Genomic DNA, 24,613 nt, shown 5'->3' with positions numbered 1-24,613 from the left:
ACTTCCCTATGAATGTGTTTGCTATTAGTTTACACGTTCTACGATATCACAAATGTAGAGTATATTGCATATGAAGTTTTAGGGAGTTTCTCTTTTCCACATGATGTCAGACTTCTGAAGTCAGTATATTTGAGGGGGTGGGTTTAAAAACGAAAAAAACAAGACTGGTGTTCATTTAATTCGGGAGACAGTTTGAGTTTTTGATCATTCAGGATCAGTTACTTCGCATTTGGATGTGGAATCGCTGAAATAAACTTACTTCTAGCATGGCACAAATTTGGCCTGACCTCTAGAGGAACACCTTAAATGAGTTTACATCTAGAAGGCTGTGACTATGGTCCAACATCGGATTCCTGACTCTCCTGTTGGTTTTTTAGCAGAGCCTTGGGGCTGCAAGTGGGACCCTCATGTCAATCTGTGCACAAGGAGCTGTCAAACTGCCACCATTTGTCTGGTACAAAGACAGGTCGGTAGTTTGCCCTTGTGACAGCTGTAGCGGTAAGTTAAACATTTAGCATTACGGCACTGATTCACATTCTGTTCTTTCTTAAGCAATACAGAAAATGCCAATGCGGTTCTGTGATGTGTCAGGTTCAGCATACAAACTGTTCAGGCTGCAGAAAAGCACTGTTGTGTGCAGCTTAGGGGCGAAGGCAAGTTACTAAAATCAGTGCGCACCACCACAGTGCAGGCCAGCATGGTGCAAACATGTTCCAAAGTACAGCGGCTTTTTAAAAGAAAAAAAGCTGTAGAATTCTTACTGGTAGATAAGAAAGCAATCTGTGACCAACCAGGGAGTGCTCACGTTCTGAAAAAAAAAAACATAACAGATTGTCCTTATCCTGCTAGTGCAACATAATTTTACAAATCTTCTGAGTTAGTTTTAAAGCCAAACAGCTTTCCATTGGTCTGATTTTAATTTCATGTTCTACCTACAGTTACTGGGGTGCTTGGGAAGGGCTGTGCTATACAACTACATCTGTTTAACTCTTCTTTTAACTGGTGTACATTAACCTAGACTTCCTTGCTGTACTGCCATCTGTAAATGTGGAGCCTCTTAAACCAAAGCACTGTTAAACAGCTATTGTATTTTAATAAGGAAAAGAGCTTAGGCTATTAATGGGAACAAGTTACAGTACTGTGGCATGTGGTTTGCATTTCTGTATCTTACTGGTCAGTGTGATGCAATTAAATAGCTCGCATCATACAGTAGGAGTTACTTCATGAAAGAAATGTTTTAAGTACAACGCTACCTGAGCAGGCACACTCTCGCCGGTCTCTCCATCCACAAGCAGGTTTCTCTCTGATGCCTGGTTCCTTCCACTCCTCCAGATCTCCCGGTTCTCCTCGTGGTCATTCTGCTGCTTTTCCACCTCATTCTCCTTCTGCCGGTTGCTAAGGTCAAACACCTCGCGCCCAGCACCAAGGTCAATGTCCTGTCTCCACAGGATGTCAATCAGGTCGATATCCTAGAACAGAGTAAGACACGTCAATCAGGTCGATATCCTAGAACAGAGTAAGACACATGTCAATCAGGTCGATATCCTAGAACAGAGTAAGACACGTCAATCAGGTCGATATCCTAGAACAGAGTAAGACACATCAATCAGGTCGATATCCTAGAACAGAGTAAGACACATCAATCAGGTCGATATCCTAGAACAGAGTATAAGACACATCAATCAGGTCGATATCCTAGAACAGAGTATAAGACACATGTCAATCAGGTCGATATCCTAGAACAGAGTAAGACGCATGTCAATCAGGTCGATATCCTAGAATAGAGTAAGACGCATGTCAATCAGGTCGATATCCTAGAACAGAGTAAGACGCATGCCAATCAGGTCGATATCCTAGAACACAGTAAGAAACATGCCAGTCAGGTCGATATCCTAGAACAGAGCAAGACACATGTCAATCAGGTCGATATCCTAGAACAGAGTAAGACACATGCTGATTTCATGACACTTGGCAGAAAACTGCACAGTAAGGCAAGGGTTACACTGTTAAAAGATTCCAGCTGAAAAGTTAAATTGTTAACTTCACTTCAACCTTCAGGAAAAGTGCTTGGGCCTTTAATGTGTTAACAGTCAGATACAACCCGAAGTCTGAGAGCGAGCAGGCAAGCATCACTTCTAAAGGCATGGAAGGAAATAACACTGAAGAAATATCAAGCCCTATGAAGTTAACTATGTAGAATTCACATCACCCTAGGATTTTAGTGCCCTTTTGTAGTGTGAGGAGGGTAAAATAAGCCGCAGTGAAAGTATGGATTAACAGCCTCGCTGCGTCACACCCACCAAGTACGTACAGATCAAACCATCATCTTAAAAAAAGCATCTATGATGCCAGCAACGATTAACTAAATGTACCTCTGGAAAAAACATTTCAGTCTAGCATTTTCTATCGGCAGAGCTGCTAGCATGAAGCTAGGTAAAAACTTTCAGCCCAGAGTTACATATTAAACACGAAGGACAGTGGTACACAGTGGTGTTTCCTTTCACACAGATGGCACAGCAGACTAAAGGAGGCTTTGGGAAAAGAACACATTCTCCTGAAGTTTGCCCATCTCTGCCCTGTTCCCTTAGCAAATCAGATCTGGAGACAGAAATGATCCTCTCTGTCTCTGCTTGCATCAGCCAGTGGTCCCATGTTAATTTGCATAAAGAGGCGGGCTATCAGAAAGGAGGAAAAAAGAAACACTTCTAACAGCCTGATGCAGTCTGAAAAAACGTCAAGCAGGCTTAGAATATGCGACTACCTTTGGCAATATAATCCTGTATATTTCGATGGTGCGGTAGCCAGACAGGAAAGAGACTGTGTCTGCTCGTCTGTTGATTTCAACGTCAGTGCATGTGGGAGTCAGCAGAACTGCCAGTCCTGTGTACACACTAAACAGCGCAAGATACCGTGCTACCCTCTTTCCCATATAACTGCAAGCCAGCACCTCTTGGAAGCTGCTCGTTGCAAATGTCTACAAACCTTCATTATTTTTTTATTTTTTTTTTTATTTAAAGCAGAAAGAAGCAGTTACAGATGGCAATTAAGGGTTGCATTTAAAATAAAAAAATGCATCCAAGTCTAAGAAAGGAAGGACTGCATTCAGAAAACTGTGAAGCTATAACATATATTAAAACACCCTGCCGTTCCCACAATAATTTCCAACTTTACCCGTGGGAGTTGCACCTCCAATTGCTAACATTTTCTCGTTCTTTTCTTTCTACTGATAACTTATTTTCTTCCTGACTTCAGTGCTTCACAACCAGTATAAAATGAGTTTCTGTCATACAGAACTCTACTTCAGGGGACCTAGCTTTAAGACTTGCGTACTGCTATTCCTTAAAATACAAAACAGTGCAACACACTTTTAAAATATCAGGAATATTCTTGTGATTCCATTTCACGTTCCAGTCCTAATAAACTTTCACTTCCTCACAAAAGACACAAACACAAGATGAAGCTATGCCAAACACAGGACCGCAAGTTAGTCCCTATGTTCACCAACTCATCCATACATAACTGTTAGAATTTCTTTTCAGACATAACAGATGCAAACTCAATCAGTTTGACATGTTCAGAGAGGCTCATCTTCATAATGAGCTTTATTCTGTATCTTCCCCTCTGAACGATCAGAGAGGGACCATTCAGCAAAAAAGTCCCGGATCACAACTAACTGACTGAGAACACATCTACAACCTGCTTTTACAGAGAAGTAAACTGTTCCCATATGGGGGTGGGGAGACAAGACCCCCCCACCTTTCTAACTCAAATATATACACTAACTGTTCAGTCACCCAAAAGTAGGGGCTAGAGAAAATCCCCAAAACAGTGTACAGGACTCTGTCACAAACAATCCTGCCGTGCTCATATATTAATATAAACTACAATAAATAGCAAATTTGATCAGTTGCAATGAGTTTACATGTACAATACGCCTCACAATAAATAAGTGGTCTTAACACAATAAACCTGCACAGTAAAATGAAAACTACAAAGCCAGCCCTTTGTATACTGAAAAACTGTAATTAACCTGGAAATAAGAGATGGAGGAAAGCCAGGCTGTCTCCTAACCCCTTTTGTAGCAACAGACCTAAAAATGATAACGGCCAATGAAGCCTAATTAGGGACTCACCCTGCATGTCTAGATACTCAAACTTCATAAAATTAAAGAAAAAAATCCATACCTGTATTTTATCTGTCTACTCGCATCTTTCTCCAAAGTCTATAATGTTGTGTTTATGTGTTTGTTTCAAGTTCTTTCCTTTAAAAATGAAAGCTTAAATAACTTCCTTTCTCAAACTCAGAGCAGAGACTCCATGATACCACACCAACACAGCAGGGAGTGGCTGCTATACACCCCATCATCATGATATGGACTCCATGCTGTTCTCTTGAGTTTTGAAAAGGTGTGTGCGGGGGGGGGGGGGGGGGGATTAAAAGCAGTAAGGCTGGGTCTAGCTTTTCTTACAAGCCTTGTCAAAGAAATGTCACACTTGCTGAACTGTGGCCAGACAGTTCAAGATCGGTCTTATGGTTCAGACCACAATGTCAGATAAATCAGTACAAAAGCTAAGGGAACACAAATGTAACAGATATTCTTCCACCTGTAACACAGACCACAGCCTTGAAATGGCAAGGTCACACAGCTGAGGCACTCGGACAGCAGAGTTACCTGCAAAAGGTGAGAACCACTCAGATCACAACCTTCTAAGTTTCTGCATCTGTCCCAGTACTAAGAAACTCGGACAACTGTGTTACAAGCAGAAGGTGTTAAACAACAGCCTTAACTATAAACCTTAGAACATTCAGTACTAGTTGAGGGGGGTCAAAAAGATTTAAAAAAAAAACATGGTCTACATAACTAGGAATGTAGTAGAGGCAACCTTCTTTCTCAAAATAGTCTTCCAGGACCTTTAAAATGAGAAGCTGCAAAACAGATGTTATGCATTATGAAGGATCATTCTGAAACCTAGCACTCAACGTCTGCAAACTAAATCAGTAACTGAGAATTCCATAGTAAAAATCGCTTCCCTATTGAAACACTGGCACTCAACATCAAGTGTTGACATGCCAAAAAATAAAGAGACCAAAAATCCAGGGGAAGAGTAAATCTCAAACGCTGTTCTTCTCTTTTTAAACTTATTTTCATTGAGGTATGTTCCCCCAAAACTTGTACATACCAACTCTGAGATTGCCATACTGTGGAGAAATGGGAATATTTTGAGAAATGGCTATCTCTGACTTGGTAATTTTGGCCAGTCTCCATTCTACAAGACTCGCTCATGTAGGTCTCAATATTTCAAACAGTTATCAAATAAATAAATGACTGTATTAGTACTCAGAATTTAGACAACCTGAGGGGAGAGACAGCAACGCTTGGGATGTGAGGCTCTTACATTTCTCTACGGTTGTGCAAGCTCAGAACTACAACAATTAAAATGTGGGGGGTGGGTGGGGGGCAAAGCTCCTCACATTAAGAGTGCAGGGACACCTTATCTCTTGCTTAAGTTTCTTAAAATGATTCCTCTTTCCAGCTATTAGCATTTGGCATAATGTTGATCTCGTGTACTATTTTGGTGAACTCCGGTCACTGAAGAATCATTTTGTCTATTCAAATACTATCTCCAACACAGCAAAGTTTCATTTGCTAGCTGGAGACAGCCAAAGGCTCCCCTCCAATTTCTTTCCGTTACTGTTCTACTGTGGTCAGCGCTTCTGTAAGTGCAACATAAATGCCCGATCTCTGACCAAACTTTACAACCTAAGACCGTACCTAACTGTCCAGTGAAAAATGTGCAGCTTCCCATAAAGGACAACTCCATCCATATTATCAAACTTTTCTTATCATAAGGGTGCTTTTCTCCTTCCTCTTCATCCAGCCTCAAAACTGCTACGAACAAAAATATGATTTGAGCATTACTTTGGTTTTCTGCGTAAACGCATTTCACCTGTCTTTCTGCACGCCATCTCATCTTTCTATAAGATCTTGCAGCGTCTCCCTTCTGCTCTTTGCCTCACCATCTCTTACACCATAAACGCAATTTCAATAAGGAAGAACTAGCTACAGATAGTTCAATGATTCCAGTTAAAGTGCAATTAACAAGTCTTAAACCTAGCCACAGCCTAATCGGTTGATATTTAAATGCAGCTTCAAACTCTCAAATGATCAGCTTTCCAGCTAAGATGAAAAAGTGTGGTCTGAAGCTACCTTTCCGAGCCTTGCAAAAGCAAATACATTTCTTAACTTTCTGCAGTTTAACATTCAAGAAAGAACATCCAGATGCCAATTTCTTTTCATCACAGCTGTTTTTTTTTCTTTCACATTAATCCAAGCCCAAGAAGGTCTCGTGCAAAGAGTCATATGATTTAAGAGCTACTCCGCTTTGGTTGCCCGAACCTGACTTTTCAGTCTTCCCACAGACCTTCTGGGAACAGGAGCTGTTGTACAACACAAGCTCACTTTGCTTGAGGGCAGCTGGTGAGTAGGGAGACAGGAACAACTACAGTAAACTCTTGGTCAACCAGCACCCATAGGGATTGGTAGATGCCAGATAACTGTGGTTTCTGGTTGCTTGAGAGTTACTATTAAAAATAGGCCTGACTAATACTGTACCTGTACTGTTTGGTTTGACTTGTTCTTCGATGGGGAGAGAGAGAATTTACCCTATCTTCCTTTACAAAACGTAATGTATGTTTCTGCAGGGGTGGGGAAGAGGACAGAAAGTGCAACACATGAAAATTGCACTGCATTGCTTCGATTTTTTTTTTTTTCTGGTTGCTTGAGTTCCGGTTAACTGAGAGTTTACTGTAATCAGGTTACTTATATCATTAGTACTAATTAAACAGTTAGCAAGTGTTACATCAGGTAAAGACTGACAGGCTGGTTTCAGTATAAGCTATACCTGAAAGGTGATCAACTTCACATCTCAGCTAAAATCTAATGACTTTGAGCTACAGTTCAAGTTCTTTTTTTTTTTTTTGTGTGTGTGTGTGTGTGTGTGTGTGTGTGGGGGGGGGGGTAAATCAACTACTGTTTGAAGATTAACTTCTTTTTCTCCTATTCTGCCACTCTGACAGCCATCCCAGTGCCCCACGTCCTTCATTGGATCTACCAGCACTCCAATCACCCCCGGTCCAGTGCCCGAATTTAAGGTTGGGGCACAGAGGATCCTAAGGGCATCCTGGTGGGATGGTGCTATCCATCTTCTAGCTGCAGCGGTTCTCTTAACGACCTAGCCTGCGTCTCCCCCTCCCCTGGTTCTATGTGGTACGAATCAAGGGGCAGGAATACAATGAGGACACTCAGCGGACTGTCCCACCTCCACAGCAGCTCAGCCTTGGCCAGACTCTTTCCTCCTTTTTGGCCTACCCAGCACGACTTCCCCAGCCTCCACCAGGGATCACCACCAGGGCTGATAATGGTCATCCCACTGTGTCACCCTGTCAAATGTCCGATACACTAATCAAACCACTGGTTGCCTTGGCTGTAGTTAGGGCTCTATGCTACTGGATAGGCACTGTTTAAAGATTAACATTAAACTGTAGCTTGTGTAGCCACCACCATGGCATACAGGGATAAAGCTCAGACTACTGCCCAGGCAACTCAGGGTCATTTAACAACTCTGGTGTTTAAAGTGCTGCCGGGTGTGCCCATCTTGGTTAGGGAGGAGACAGGGAGGGAGGCATGTTTGAGGCATATGTTGTGGTTTGATTTCCATGGTGCAGAATGAGGAAGAAACCATGAAGTGCTGCCCAAGGAAGAGCAGGGCATCCTACTGATAACGCCCAGCTGTAGAAGTGAGGGACAGTCCACAGCTGCTGCCCATTGTGTGCCCCATCCTTATCATGTGTGTGCAGGGGTGGGTGTAAAACAGTAAACGCTGCAGCAGTACACCACTCACCCAAAACGCCTCGATTTCCTCTCTGGCCACAACCTTAATATGGTATTAATTTGGGGGGGAAGAGTGTTGATAGGCAGACCTGTCGACTGGGGGCATGCACCAGGGTCAGCTGCTGATTAGCTGCGTCGGAGAAAAAAATACTGAGCCAAATATATAACAAAAATAAAAGGAAGTCACTGAAAAAGACAAATTGAACCTTTTGCCACTGACATTTAAAAAGGATGACATTTCATTACTCTCACTCAAAGGCACTAGAGAGACATGACCTCAAGAAATGCTCCTTTCACTGAAATGCATTATGGTCTCTATAAAATTATAACAAGAAAAAACAAAAGTACTAAGGCAAAACAAAACCGTGTCGCTATGAAAACTCGCATAAGGCCTTTAGAGGTACCATAAATTACAGAGCCATAACAACGGCCATTTAGAGCAGCACTGGGAGATCAGTAATGCAGAAACGTTCACGCTTAGAGCAGCACTGGGAGATCAGTAATGCAGAAATGCTCGTGCTTAGTGCAGCAGTGGGAGATCAGTAATGCAGAACTACCACCCCATTAGCCTGACGAGCCTGGTCTGCAAGGCCATGGAACGTAAAATCATAGAACTCATAAACTAAGACATTGGTAATCTCCAAACTCTGGACCCTACCCAGTTTGGGTTTGTAAAAGGCAGACCATGTCTCCTAAACCTGATTGACTTCTTTGAAGCAGTCACCAAGGCTACAGACCAGGGTAAGGTGGTTCAGACAGCTTATCTAGATCTCACCAAGGCTTTCAACACCATCCCCCACTCTGGAATTATAGATAAGCTCACTAAACTAGGTATAAATCCCTATGTCACAAGATGGGTTGCCAACTGGCTCACGGACAGAACCCACACTGTGAAAGTAGCACACTCCAAATCCGACTTCAGACCAGTGACAAGCGGAGTACCACAGGGTTCAGTCCTGGGTCTCTAACACAGAAGGTCTTTGGCTAACAAAGTTTGCAGATGATTGCAAACTAGGAGCCATAATCAAAACTCGTAAAGATGTGGACATACTACAAAAGGGCCTCACTGAGACAGATGCCTGGTGTCAAAGCCATGGCCTCAAGCTCAATGCCAAAAAGTGTATTGTCATCCCCTTTGGTAAAAACTCTGTACCCATGAACTACCACATAAGTGATAGTCTACTTAATGCCGAAAGTGTGATAAGAGACCTTGGGACACAGGTGGACAGTAATCTCTCCTTTTGATAATCACATCGCCACAGTGGTCAGGAAATCCTTCTACGTGGCTCAGCTCATCACAAAAGGTTTCTCATCCAGAAAAAAAGAGGTCATTGTTCCCCTCTACTCATCACTCATTAGACCCATTACAGAGTACAACGCCCCTTTTGGTATGCACCTCACAGGACATCTACAACAACTGGAAAGGCCAAAGAAATACCTCCCAAAGAGGATTACTAGCCTCAAACAGATGCCCTACGCAGACAGTCTAAAAAAACTCCAGCTTTACTCCGTCGCATATCTCCTACTCAGAGGCGATCTCTGCCTAACATACAAAGCTATGTCAAACCCAGAGCTGTTGTACATACTCCACTTAAAGAAATCCCATTCCCTCCGCGCTACACGCTCTAGGGACCTAAACCTTGTCACCACAATAAACAGAACATGCTGGAGGGATAGATTCCTGTCCCAGAGACTTCTCATACTCTGGAACAGACTACCTATCTATGTCAACAGAGCTCCTCATTAGCACTCTTCAAGAAAAATCTTGATTGGATGGGAAATAGGAAATTCACCACAATGATCACTTCTGTGGCTCTGCTCGACAGGGGCACAGGAAAATAATTTTCTTGGGTGGCGAAAGCTAGGATACCTTTTTGGCTAGGCTTATATAGGCCCTAGGGCTACTAGTCTATTACCTACCTATGAACCTTAGAGCAGCACTGGGAGATCAGTAATGCAGAAAAGCTCATGCTATAATGAAAAAGATGCAAATTTCCCCTTTTTCCAGTTGTTTGGTCTGGTTGTCCTTTAGCTCGCTTTACAACCATGTGGCTGCTCTGGTGGAGTGTGTCCTGACCCCCCCTTGGGGGGAGGCTTTCCATGTTGTTTGTAGCAGAAATGGATGCAGTCTGCCATCAATTTGGAAATGGTTTGTTTGGAGATGGGCTTTGTCTTCTGCCCCTGTAGCAAAGCTAACCAGCAATTGATCAGACTTTCTGAAGGATTTAGTCCCATCTAGGTAGAATCTGAACTGTCTGTGCACATCTACAGAGTGAAGGATCTTTCCCCCCTTGTTTTGGGGATTAGGAAAAAAGGTGGGCAAATGAATGGATTGGTTGAGAGCCACAATGGACACCACCTTGGGCATGGAGGATGGGTTAGTTCTGAAGGATACCCTGTCAGCATGGAAGATGATGATGGGTTCCACAGCCCTGAGCGCTTGCAGCTTGGAGACTCTTCTGGCAGAAGTGATGGCCAGAAGGAAAGCTGTTTTCCAGGAAAGACATATTAGCTCTGCAGAAGAAGCTGGTTCGAAAGGGAGCAGGGTGAGCTTTTCCAACACAAAGCTACAGTCCCAAGATGGGAAGATGCAAGCCACAGAAAAGAAAGATGAAGACAGACACCATTCATTAACAGATGCCAGCAACAATCACCACTCCATATGACATCAAAGGCAAATAGCAGTATTTCCAGAAGCTTCTGAATGGAAAAAACCCACAGAAACTGCACTACTCCATACACAGCCTAAAATCAAAGTGGAAGAAAAAAACACCCCAGAAGAAGCAAGAGCACTTAGGAAAATGAATTTAGGGAAAGGAGCAGGCTCAGATGAAGGCACAACATGATGGATGAGTAAGGGGAGAAATGGTTCCAGAGGGTACTCATAGCGGTATGCAAGGAAAAGCCTATTCCAGACGACTTGAGAATAAACATTCTAGTGCCAGTGTACAAGAACAAAGGGGACATTCACAACTGTGGGTAGTAGAGAGATGTTAAAAATTCATGTCACACTGCATGAAACTGCTGGGGAAGGCAACATAAATGCCAACAGTAAAGAAAGAAAAGATGGGAGATGAACATTTCAGATTCAGATCAGAATGCAGCACAACAGAGCCGCTGTTTGCAGCTAGACACTGGAGAAGAAGCTAGATACGATTAGAGTCCAACCTGGCTTTCCTACACATGGAGAAAACATATAATAAGGCACCAAAAAACTTACTTGGTGATGTGTGCAGTCCTGCAATGCTTCAAAGTCCCGGAAATGTTGACAGAATTACTGTAGGCTATGTACAAGGACTCAGTGACAAAACTGCAAAGAGTATTCAGATTCACGGTGCCCCCCGGGTGCATCAGGGCCAGCTCTGAGCCCCTACCTGTTCATATTGGTGCTGAACTACACCCACAAACAGCTCATAGAGAACAGAGCAGCAAAGCTGCTGTATGCAGGAGATCTAGCGCTACAAGCAGACTCTGAACAAGAACTTCAGCAAATGAAAAGGGAAAGGAAATGAAAACCTGAAGGTGCACAAGGAGAAACTGCAGTACATTCAAGACAGTGGGGCATGGCAGGAAACGGAGGAAATCTGAAGAAACGTAAACTGAGACAAGAGAAAAAGTACAGTTTTGTACCTACCATAAATGTAGATGTTCGAGGATCCACATTGCTGCAGTCCTAACTATTGGGTAGTCCGCTGTCCCAGTCGGCCCGAATACCAAAGTATATGGCTGACGTCGGTCAAGGCGCATTAGACTGGCGTCAGTACGTCAGGGTACTAATGCGCATGACCGACGTCATATCCTCAGTCTTTTCTTGCCCCAGATGTCAGAAGACCCTAAAAAGACAAGGCCAAAACCAAAAACTCCAAACATTCCTGCACCAAAAATATGTACAATATATACAAAATTACCAGAGTATAACCTCACCTACACAACCCCCCTAAACACAGAGGGAAGGAGGGAGGTAATTGGACTGCAGCAATGTGGATCCTCGAACATCTACATTTATGGTAGGTACAAAACTGTACTATGTTCTTCATTCCACATTGCTGCAGTCCTAACTATTGGGTAGAATCCCAAAGCAGAGGTAAGGGAGGCTGGCAAATCATAAGGAAGCAGGAGCTGACAACATGCCTTGCAAAATAGCTGTGGCAAAACCAGCCCTAGATTTAGAGTAGAGAGGAAGGTGATAATGCTTAGAGAAAGTATGCACTGAACTCCAAGTAGCTGCCTCCAAAATATCCTTAGTTGCCACCCCCCTTAGAAATGCTGTAGAAGTGGCAGTAGCCCTAGTGGAATGAGGCCTAATCCCAGCTGGAATCTCCTTGCCATGATGGGAATAACAAAATGCAATGCAAAACCCAATCCACTTAGAAATAGTTTGTTTTGACACAGGCTTGCCCTGAGAACTCAAAGCAAAAGAAACAAACAACTGCTGAGACTGCCTAAAATCCTTAGTCCTGCTTAAATAATAACGCAATTGCCTGTGTACATCTAAAGTGTGCAAAATCTTTTCCCCTTTATTTTGGGGATTTGCATAAAAAGTAGGCAAATGAATAGTTTGGTTTAAAGCCACACTAGAAACCACCTTAGGCATAAAGGAAGGATTAGTACGTAATGATACCCTATCCTTATGAAAATCAAAAAGGCTCTACCGCCATAAGGGCCTGGAATTCAGAAACTGTTCTTGCAGAAGTAATGGCCAAGAAAAAACCAGTCTTCCATGACAAGTATTTCAATTCAGCAGTAGCCGAGGCTCAAAAGGTTGTAGAGTAAGTTTCTCCAACACAAAATTGAGATCCCAAGCAGGAGTAGGAGCTCACGTGGGGGTCTTATATTCTTTGCCCTCTAAGAAATTGCTTGAACAAAGGATGCAAAACAATGGTGGGTCACAATCATAGTGAGCTGAAATTGCTGCAGCATGAATCTTAATGGAAGAGAAAGACAAACCTTTGTCCAATAACTCAGTAAGATATTGAAGAGCCACACTCAAATTAGGCTCAGAAATCTCCAAATTGTTTGCTGCACTCCAAAATAAAAATCTCTTCCATTTTTCTGCGTACACTTTCCTTGTACTAGGTCTTCTGGCTTCCATAATCACATTTAAAACTTGTTGAGGAAGTTGAGACCTGCTGTGTTTCAAAACAGAATATGCCAGGCTGTTAGATGAAGAGAGTGAAGCTTGACATTGAGTAGGTGACCGTCCCTCTGAGACAACAGGTGTGGAATCAAAGGTAAAGGCCATGGAGGCTTCCTTACCAGACTCCTCAGTAATGGGTACCAGTGTTGCCGAGGCCAATCTGGAGCTATTAAAATCATCCTTGGCTTGTCTTGTCTGACCTTTAGGAGCACCTTTGGGAGAAGAGGCAGAGGTGGAAAGGCATACACATGAAGTTTTTTCCAACTGAAAGAAAGAGCATCCACTTTCCAAGCTGTGTGATGAAACCTCTTTGTGCAAAACTTTGGCAGCTGGTGGTTTAGTGGAGAAGCGAACAGATCTATGTCTGGAGTTCCCCATGACACTGTCAATTTTGAAATACATGAAGATCCAGTTTCCACTCGTGGGGATCCATGATTTGTCTGCTTAACACATCTGCTAAGGAGTTCTGTGCTCCCGGCAGAAACCTTGCCTGAAGAGTTAGTTGCAAGCTGAGCGCAGTCTCCCATAAAATCATTGCTTGCCTGCACAACGGGTAAGAATGTGTTCCCCCTTGTTTGTTGATGTACCACATGACAGTTGTGCTGTCTGTTAGAATCAACACCTGCCCTGGAAGAAGTAACTCCTTGAAAGCCATTAATGCAAACTGGACTGCTAACATCTCTTTCATGTTGATATGTAGATGCTGTAGTCTGGCAGGCCACTTGTCTTGTATCCACTTTCCATTTAGATGAGCTCCCCAAGCAATGTCTGAGGCATCTGTCGTTAGAATCTGACTCGCCTCTGGCCGGGTCACAGAGAGTCCCTTGTTTAGGTGACATTCCTGAGCCCACCACAAAAATTCCTTTTGAATGCAAGGTATTATTTGAATGACAGTGTCCAAATCCTGGCAGTGCTGTGTCCATACATTTTGAGATACCATTGCAGCTTCCTCATATGCAGTTTGGCATTGGGAAGCACCAGAATACAAGATGCCATGAACCCTAAGGCTTGAAGGACTGTCCTTGCAGTCAGCCCGGACTGAAGAGATAGTTGATGGAAGTAACTGGAAAGATTCTTTTGTTTGTCCGGGGTTAAAAGGCCATCTGGGCTGCTGTATTCAGTCTCACACCCAGAAAGCACATGTCTTGAGAGGGTACTAGACTGGACTTTATTTCGTTCACAGAATACCCTAGACATCTTAGCACTGCTATCACATATTCCAAATGCTGTAAAAGGTCTTCCTTTTCTTGAGCCAGAATCAGGCAGTCGTCCAAGTAAGGATAGATTTGAATTCCTTTTAGCCTGAAGTAAGCTATCACTGGAGCCAGAACCTTTGTGAATACTCTGGGCGCAGTAGATAAGCCAAAGGGCAATGCAGAGAACTGATAATGAGAATTTCCAGCTCGAAAACGCAGATACTTCCTGCAACTTAGTCTGATAGGCACATGAAGGTAAGCTTCCTTGAGATCTAAAGTTACCATCCAGTGATCTTTGCCCAGCAGAGGTAAAAGCTGTTGTAACGTCGACATTTTGAACTTGGGAATGTCCAGATAAGTGTTGAGGATAGATAAATCCAAAATTGGTCTCCACGTGTTCCCCTTCTTCGGTACTAGGAACAGGCGAGAATAAAATCCTAGGCCCACTTCTGGCACAGGAACTGGCTGAATGGCCCCTATTTGGAGCAACAGAGAAATTTGCTTGTGAGCCTCTTTTCTTTGTAGAGGAGGAATGTCTGGCATGCCTTTGAAAGGAGGCAAGGTATGGAAATAAAACCTGTAACCGTGGTGAATGATATCCAAAACCCATCTGTCTTGGGTAATTAAATCCCAATTTTCTTTGAAAAGAGCCAGCCTTCCTCCCAAAGGTGCTGCCAGGCGAGAATGTACTGGCAGCTGAAAAGGTAGGTCATTGGGTCTGTTTACGAAAGGACTGACCCCTGCCCTCACCAGAAGTCTGAGCAGGTGAACTCCCTGTTCTAGGCCTAAAGAACCTTGAGCTCTGCCCCTACCACACCTAGACCTACCCCTAGACTGGGAATCATAAGCAGGATATGTCCATCCCTTAGTAGGCCAATTTCTACTAAACTTCGGAGGCTGCACCTGCAAAAAACCCTTAACAGTTTGCATAGACTTAGCCTTGTCCTCCATTTTCTTTAAAACTGCTTCCACAGGCGAACCAAACAACACATCAGACTGTAAAGGAGCATCCAAAATCCTTGTCTTAACATGCTCAGCTAAATTCTGATCCCTTAACCAGGCGTGCCTACGAAGAACAGAACCAGTGGCAGCCACCCTCGAGGAGGCCTGCACAGCATCAAAACCACACTGCAAGGAATGCTTACCCACCTGTTCAGACACATGAACTAAATCCTGCAACTCTTTACACTCAATACCTTCTGCCAGAGCATCCACCTCAGACTTCAATTGTGAAAGGAGATAATTCTGATATTTTAACATGTGAAACTGACAATTCAACGCCCTCATGGCTAAAGTGGAAGAAGTATACACTTTCTTTCCCCATCTATCCAAAGCCCTTGCCTCTTTATCAGGAGGGACAGGATTTTTAACAACAGAAGCCTTCACACCTTTAGGCCCCTGAGAGACAGTTTCCGGGTCTGCCCTAGGACTCTTAAAAAGATACTTATGAGCTTCAGGCACCCTATAGTACCTATCCGGTTTAACTGGGGCAGGAGGCAAAGAATCAGGATTCAGGGAAGCCTCTGCAAAAACATCTTCCACCACATTCAGAACAGGAGGTATAGCTAAAGGCCTATGCTGGGGTAAAAACAAGAATTCCCTAAGCCTTTTTCTGGAATCAGAGAAATCTTGACCTTCCCATTTAAAATGCTCCCTCATGGAATGCAGAGTCTCTGAAAATGAAAAATCCTCAGGAGGAGAAGCTGAAGGAGTAGAATCATCCACATCAGAATCAGAATAAGGAGGATACTCCTGCAAGTCTTCAGCCAAGACTCAGAAGCCTCGAACACTGCTCAAAACTCTCAAACTCAGGTTCCACCCTAGGCCTCTTATCAGGAGGGGGCATAGAACCTCTAATCATAGTAATCAAATCCTCTGCCATTTTAAGTATATGTTTCTTAGGCAAAGACCCTGAAGCACTAGGAGAAACCCCCACTGAAGATAAACTTGGCCTGCCTCTCAAAGAAGCCTTGGAAACAGAAGGGGAGGCTCTAACCACCTTAGGAAGAGAGGGAAGAACAGCCACCTGAGAAGCCCCTTCAGCCTGGCCTACTTCCTGAGAGGACACATCCTGTAACAGTAAAGTCTCTCCCTGAGACTCCAAAGAAACTCCTGGCAGAACCTCCGGCTCTACTGAGCCTTCTAAAGAACCGACGTCCGGGACTGTCGGTTCTTCCACTCTAGGCTTTGCTGCTTTGTCCTTGCGCTTTTGGCGAAGCGGGCGTCGGAGCATCCAACGGCATTTTATAATTACAACGCTTCCCAAAACTAACCTGGCACAGTCTAACCTTCTCTTAATAGTGCGTTTGTTAAATCTAGCACAAGAGCGGCATCCAACAACGTCGTGCTCAGGCCCTAAACAAGGTATACACAAAGTATGGTAATCCCTATGAGGTATCTGTTTCCCACAAGAAATACAGTTATTCACTTTTTCTGACATCCGGTTAAATACTGAGGCAAGAAAAAAACCAAAATATTCCCCAACGGGGTACTTAGCCAACTTTGATTCGGTCTGAAACTCTGACTTCAGAAACTTTCAGAACGCCAACCTGCACTCGCAAAACTGCTTCTGCATCGGACCATGCGGCAAAAAAGACTGAGGATATGACGTCGGTCATGCGCATTAGTACCCTGACGTACTGACGTCAGTCTAATGCGCCTTGACCGACGTCAGCCATATACTTTGGTATTCGGGCCGACTGGGACAGCGGACTACCCAATAGTTAGGACTGCAGCAATGTGGAATGAAGAACATCAGGACAAGTTAACTGCCTGAAGTATCTTGGAGAGATGTTTGAGGAGAAAGGAAGTCTAAATCAGGGGATCAAAGGTCGAATCACAGCGGCTGCCAACTGCAGTGTCACGTGTAGTATATGATAGAAGAATGCCAAAAAAAGCTTGGGGGTGTGTAGGACGGAGGCCCCACCTTGGTTGACAGGGTGCACAGCATTATCGGATGTTCGCAGTGTTGACCAACTATGGCCATTTGATGATTTTACTTCAGAAAATAAGCGTATTCACTAATATTAACATTCGAGTATTAGCTGTTTTATGTTAGTTTTATTCGATGAAGGAACAGAGATCCATGCCAAACAGTGGTGTGACCAGTACAGAAATCTGGGCAGTAAAGGTAGAGGAGTTGAGGAAGCTGGACGTGATGGAGATGAAGTGCCGAAGAAAGGTGGTAGGATGCACACTGTAGGACAAAAATCACGGCAGAGAAGAAGCAAAAGAATACCAATCACTGAAAAGGCCAAAGAGAACAGATTTCGGTGGTTCCAGCATATGTGCACGAAAGCAGTTGATGATGATTTAGTGAAGAAGATTTAGGAGACACTGAAATAATGCACGAGAAAACAAGGGTATCCAGCCTAGTGATGGATGGATTGTGTGAGAAAAGACCTACGACAGTCAGGTATGACCGCCAATGAATTAACAGACATGGTGACAGTTGAAAGGACACTCCAACTCCACATAGGAAAAAAACAGGAAAAGGGGGTTTGATAAGGAGTTTAACTTTCAGCTTGTTGTCTCTGCTGTTTATATTTCTAGCCCTGTTTGTTGGAATTGTGTTTTTCTACTGTACAATTGTTGGCTGCTGTGAAACCAACTCATGATAAAATGGGAGAATTAAATTATCTGTTTAACACGTCTTTTGCCATTCTTTTCCAGGTCTTTCAGTAGTGTCTGTGTTGAGGATCTAACAGCAGCTCTTAATCTAAGAAAATGTCTAACATGTACTGCCTGACATCATCTGGAAAAGGCTGGTTTCTCATCCAATCACATTTCTGAACAATTAACCCAGACGTAGCTAGGAAATTAGTATCCACAGTGTCACAGCCACAATTCGGGCCAAGGCAGGGAATATTAGTGTCTATCTATGTCAGTCTGACAATATTTTCCTTAGTTTTTATGACAGCAATTTTCTGTGCCAGAGCCTCAATCTGTTGTAACATCACATCATGTTGCTGTGTCATGTGAATGCAGAAAATTTACAGACTAAATGCTTAGGGTAGTATATTTCATAATAAAGGCTCCATTTAAAATTCAGCTACCTTTGTCAGCTGGAAAGGTACTGAGAGCTTAGACATTTTAGGTTCAGATAACTTACTGACAGGTCAGATACCAGACTTAGCGAAATGTCTGAATTATTCCCGATCCATACTGAACTTGGCTGGACTCTGGCCAGCTAGCTGGCCCATGGCTGGTGTATAAGAATGACTCCTCCGCTACGATCAGTATCATCTACTCGATACACAGTGCAGGTGATGGAAAAGCCTGCAAGAAAGGGACAGGAAGGATGATGCCTACTCACCTTTCCCCGAAGGGCACATTTATGCGAAGTGTCTCCAATCAACAGATCCCCAGTGGAGACCACAGATGCAGTCTTCTTCAAGATAGGGACTAGATTTACTTTATTTCAAAATTTTTCTTAAAAGAATGTTGATTCCCTCAGGACACTTTTTGGGTTCAGCTGTGCCCACTTCTTGAACAACTTACTGCAGCATACATAGGGAAACGGGTCACATAGCAAAAATACCCTAAATATTGCCCAGATGGGGGCTGTGCTGACATCAGACCAGAGAGAATTATCTGGATGAGCAATTGTGGGAAGGGGCATAAAACTGAAAAAGAATTTTAATTTCCACTTTTTTCTGTGGGTTATGTGGCTAAGAATCAGGCAGAAGACAGCAGTTTACATAGCTCTACAGAAGTTCCATGAATTTTCACTTAAAATGGCCTTGCATTAAAGTTTTCAACAAGTAAATATCCTCTAGAAGAGGGGTAGATCTTTGTCTCTATCTCAAGGCGATCGTGTTAATTTCATGAAACTGGTCCTCTGATTTAGAAAAAGCCCCTGGTCTAACAGAAAAAGGAATGTGGTGGACACAATTCTCAGAGGAACTGCAGCTGTCTGACTCATCTTCTGAATTACTTCAAAGTCATTCTTCACAAACTCCGTGCAGTCTATTAGAACAGGGGTGATACTGCAAGTGTGGCAGAACTGAGATCCAGTCCACAGGTGCCCAGGCCTTGGACGTCTGTGTATCAGACATATTAACATTGGGTTACATAATGAGTGCTGTGACATCAGGCGTCCATAACACTGACTCCTGAACTTCCGTCGCTCCATCCAGCACTACAACAACATTTTCCTTAAATAGCTACCGGAGTAATAACTGTTAAGTGCACTGGAAAGGATGTCTCAGACTGAACACCTAAGAATGTGCATGCGGTACAGGAAGACCTCTTCTGCAGTTCAACATGAAGCAAACCCAGCACCAACATCTCCTGTAACCAGTGTTAAATCACTGGTCCCCTGGGGGTCACAGGGACTTTGTATAGGTCAACATGTACACTGCAGGAACATATCTTATTAACCCCAGCTGCAGGAAGAGAGGTCTGACATCAGGCATGGTCCTCCTGTTAGCCATTTCCTACTCCTATGGCCATTCTGATGTCTACTAAAGCTTTAGTTTTAATTTTAACTCTTTCCACTGTAGACTGTTTCTTCTTTCATCTTTCTTATCTTTACTAGAAAAAGAAAAAAAAAAAGAATAGAACAGATCAGGGGAAAAATAAGAGCAAAGAGAGAAACAAATCGTAGAATGGTCCACAAAGGCTTAGAAATTTCTCTCCCTTTCCTAGCACATATTTTTTTGCTTTTTAACAATGCTGACAACAGATACAGCTTTAACAATGCTGTAAGCAATACAAGAGATGAAGCAGACAGCCCTTATGGGAAATTTGACATCCTTAAAAGTATTACATTCAAAAGAGTCACAATATGAAAACAATGTAGTGTTTCTCTCATTATATTGTAGATCACCTGTTAAGTGCACTTCACTTCTAGAAATGCTGCAATTGCAAAAGCTGGCCCACTGTGTGGCTCAGAAAGGTCTGTGGATGCGCTCCCCAACCCGATTAACAAAGTCATAAATGAATAAATAAGTCTCATCACTGTCAAGGGCGAACACCTTACAAAATATAAGTGAAGCTCAGCAGAAAAAGCTCCAAGTCTGAGCAAAAAAGTGTCCAAGTAAGGAGTCATGATGCTGCTCCATATAGTGTCCATGGCTCAAAGTGGTAAGGCACAATCTCTGGAGATGTGCAGGTGCTAAAAAAACAATTTGGCTGGGTTTTTCATTATCTTCAACATTCTTACTGTGTATTTATGTACTTCTGTAGCAGTGATCCTTATCATGAACACCTGCCGATTCCCTGGGCTTAGGAACACCATCAATGGGCATGTCATTTAAGCAACTATCACATGAGGGGAGCAGAGGTTTAATACTGTTCTACTCACTGCAGACAGCACTTAAGATATGAATACCACTGCTCCAGGAAAGAAAACTGCAGGAAAACAAGGAACAGAATGGGGAAACTAATAAACTATCACATAATAAACTATCACAGGAGGACTTCTAGCCACCCACAGGGTGTCATACCTTTTGCAAATTAACCACCATGACTCTAAGCTCTGGCAACAGATTAAGACAATAAAGCACACCATACGTTCAGAGGTAAATACTAGGCTAGCTGACCTTGTGGGTCATTTTAAGCCTAGACAATTTCCGTTTCTGTGCTCAAAATAACCTATCCCTTTTGGTTCAAGATTGGCCTTATCCATTCCATGGCTGATAATTACACATCACCCCCAATGAGAATAATTGGGATCATACCATAGATAATTTGAGGGTACCTATGCATGGGATAAAGCATTTAGGAGTTGCTCTGTCCATTAGTAGTACAGGGGGCAGTCCTGGGGTAACTTTTCTGTTACGCATCCATAGATCTAAGTTGCACTTGAAAATGGACAACTTTATTTTCTGTGGATGGGGAGTCTGTTCCACAGTAGCAGTATCCTCTGAGAGATATACCTGTCCCTCCAAACCATTCTGTTGATGTTGCAGAAAAGATTTAGATCCATAGACAATAATATTTGTGATGCCATCTGACTTGCTGATGTGCAGTAAATCCATCAGTAATGAGTCAGATGATGCCTTGTATTCCAGACACAGGTCACCTCTTAGCAAAGTAGGATTCCAAGTACAGTGACACAGCTTTGAGTCCGTCCACATAGGACATGTTGTTCACACCTTTTAATAAGGTATTAATGTGGACGTTCTAGTTGTTGACGTGTGCAGATACACAGGCATGCCAAAGGGGCATTTTAGTTAATGACTGGCCTAATGAGGACTGAGTAAAGAGGGGCAATGACATCCCTAGATCTAGAGACAAACCCTTTGCTTACAAGCTGTGCAATATAGGACTTTCTTAACAACACATGTTGGTCAAAAAAGTTAGGTCACTGTCCAAACAATTTCCCAAATCCCAAACAACTAAGTTAACACTTATGGGTGTTTGGTCAGTGTAGTAGTTCCCTGGGTAGAGGACTTCCCAAAGGATACAATAATGCATTTTTTGGCATTTAGTTTAAATCCATGACTTTGGCACCAGTTATTTATCTGAGACAAACCTTTCTGGCCAAGTCATTTGGGGACTTAATGACTGCTCCTAGCTTGTAGTCATCTGCAAACTTAGTCAGCCAGAACCCTTTAGTGTTGGTGTTTATTTCAGAAAAGTAGATACAAAACAGGACAGGTCCCAGCACAGAACCCTGGGGGACTCCACTGGTGATTGGTCTACTTGTGGAGGTAACCTCCCCTGTTTTGATTACTTTGACAACTGCTAACTTAGCAAACAGCTGTAACCTTCAGTTAGGATGTACATAAGCAGAATTAAACTCAGACCTTAAGTGCAGCAGTTATTTAAAAAAGAAAAAATGCAGTTGCTGTCTTCCTGATGCACGGAGATAAATTCCATACTGTCCAGAGAATAACCTGGGATACAGTAGCGATACCAGTGCTCAAGTAACCAAGGATGGAGGAAGCAAACGGCCGACACCAGCTCACTCCAACCAGAAGTGGAGGGCACTCTGAGCTGCAGAGCTGACAACTTTGGATGAAAGGTATGTGGCATGCAGCAGCTTACTTAAGTGCGTGTCTCCACATCGTATATGAAGAAACCATGCATGATGAACCCACTATCAAAAGGCAAAAGACGAATGGGAAATTCCACAGGATGAGACTGTTTAAGCCAAACTGAAACCACTGAAGCTTCTTCATGTGGAGTCTGGAGAAAGAAGCCATAGGAATGGTGGAAGCAATGTACCTCAGAGCCTGCAGAAACTCTTCTGAAGAGACCACTTGTAAAGGAAAAGGAGACAGAAAGAAAGTTGCTAAGAAGGTGACCTTAGGAGGAGGAGGAGGAAGAAAAGACATCATGGGCAAGGTTCGAATCCTGCAACCCATGAATACTTTGTGAAGGGGTCAGAACAGATTTTAGAGACTGAAGATGAACCCCACATTTTGGAGCAGAAATATGACAAAGTTGAGATTCTGAAGAAGCAGCTGCTGGGAAAGAGCTTCAATGAGACGGTGGTCCAGATACGGAAACATCTGGACATCATGGAGTTTGTAGTATGATGCAGCCAAAGCCAGACATTTCATAAAGACGTTTGGAGCTGTAGGAAGACCAAAAGGCAAAGCAGAGAACTGATAAAAGACACGAAGAAACAGAGAAAGTACAGTTGTGTAACATAAATGTAGATATTCGAGTGTATTCACTGTTGCCGTCATTACATTTGGGTTATCTGCTTGCAGTAGCCCTCATTCAGCCTGATTAACAAAGTCTTGGGTCCTGCGTCAGTTGCTGTCCCTTCTTCCATGACATCAAGTCGTCAGGGGTATAAAACATGCAGCCGACGCCATTACATCAGTTTTTCTTGCCCCAAATGTGTCCCCCCTAATGGGAAGAAATTAAATCTACAAATGCAAGGATATACCTCCAACAAAAAAGCAAATACACCAAAAAGCTTTTAGAGCATAGTAAGCGAGAGTAGAGGTATAACCAAAAGAAGAAAGGGGGCTGGAGGGAGGGTAACCAGGACTGCAACAGTGAATACACTCGAACATCTACATTTATGGTAAGTGTACACAACTGTACTATGTTCTTCATGTTTCACTGTTGCAGTCATTACATTTGGGTAGATTCCCAAAGCTAAGGTTGGGAGGAGGAATTTGAATAGAAATTAAGACCAGCTATAAGGCCCTGCAAGACTGCAGTGGCAAAACCAGCTCTGGATTTAGAGAAAATTGGCAAATAATAATGCTTGGTGAAACAGAACACCAGGTAGCAGCTTCTAGGATGTCCCTAGTAGGGACGCCCTTGAGAAAGGCTGTAGAGGTAGATGCAGCCCTGGTTGAATGGGGTCTGATGCCCTGTGGGATAGGTTTTCCATGGTGCTTATAGCAGAAATGAATGCAGTGACCTATCCATTTTGAAATGGTTTGTTTTGAAATCGCTTTCCCCTCTGTTCCTGCAGCAAATGCCACCAGCAGTTGTTCAGATTTCCTTTGAGGCTTAGTCCTGTCCAAGCAGAATCTAAGCTGTCTGTGCACATCTAAAGAGTGCAGTATCCATTCCCCTTTGTTCTGTGGGTTAGAAAAGAAGGTAGGGCAAATGAATGGACTGATTAAGAGCCACACTGGATACCACCTTGGGCATGAAGGAGGGATTGGTTCTGAGGGACACCCTGTCCGCATGAAAGATGATGAAAAGAAATTTTAAATCTGCAGTAGCAGCTGGCTCGAAAGGAGGAAGAGTGAGTTTCTCCAAGACAAAGTTAAGGTCCCAGGCTGGAGTTGGAGCTCTCCTGAGTGACCTTAAATTTTTGGCCCCTCTGAGGAACTGCTTGAGCAGTGGGTGAGAGAAGAGGGGAGGCTCTGTGCTATAATGAGCTGAAATGGCTGAATTTTGAGGAGGAAAAAGACAGGCCCTTATGAAGCATCTCAGTCAAGTATTGTAGAATCTGAGGTAAATTGGGCACTGCTGCGTTCATTCCATGAGATTGGTTCCAGGCACAGAATCTTTTCCATTTTGCAGCATAAGATTTTCTAGTACTAGACCTCCTTGCCTCTAAAATGATATCCATCACTGATTTACTGAGGGATGGTGAAGGAGAGATTAGGTAATTAGCCAGGCTGCTAGGTTCAGGGCTTGCAGCTGAGGGTGCAGAATCTGGTTCTCCTGCTGAGACAACAGGGAAGGAGTCTGAGGCAGGTGCCATGGAGCCAAGCGTGAGGCACTGCGCAAGAGTGGGTACCAGTGTTGGCGAAGCCAGTCTGGTGCAATTAAAATCGTCCTTGGCTTGTCCTGTTTGATTTTTAGTAGCACGTTGGAGAGCAGAGGCAAAAGAGAAAAGGCATAAACTGACAGGTTTTTCCAGCTGAAGGATCGAACATCCACTTTCCAAGTTAGCTTGTGGGGAATCCTTGTGCAAAATTTGTCCAGCTGATGGTTCTGAGCGAGGCAAACATGTCTATA

General features: G+C 43.3%; 1 protein-coding gene across 4 annotated transcripts in view; it reads right to left on the bottom strand.

Moving 5' to 3' along the window:
• Window positions 1-24,613, bottom strand: part of NFE2L1 (NFE2 like bZIP transcription factor 1) — a 395,564-nt gene that overhangs the window by 181,404 nt on the left and 189,547 nt on the right. For 2 of the 4 annotated variants that reach the window (XM_044055309.1, XM_044055310.1), the window contains exon 3: window positions 1,254-1,469. The exons of 1 other annotated variant lie outside the window; for it this stretch is intronic. In XM_044055309.1, the coding sequence (XP_043911244.1) occupies window positions 1,254-1,469 (216 nt within the window). Of the gene's footprint in view, window positions 1-1,253; window positions 1,470-2,372; window positions 3,424-24,613 lie in introns of those variants that run through there. One more of the 4 variants, XM_044055312.1, reaches the window with a different exon arrangement.

This window comes from Protopterus annectens, chromosome 13.part0 (assembly GCF_019279795.1).
Source record: "Protopterus annectens isolate FY-2018-M chromosome 13.part0, PAN1.0, whole genome shotgun sequence".
Classification (NCBI taxonomy): domain Eukaryota; kingdom Metazoa; phylum Chordata; order Ceratodontiformes; family Protopteridae; genus Protopterus; species Protopterus annectens.
This window is presented reverse-complemented; position numbering and strand designations above follow the sequence as displayed.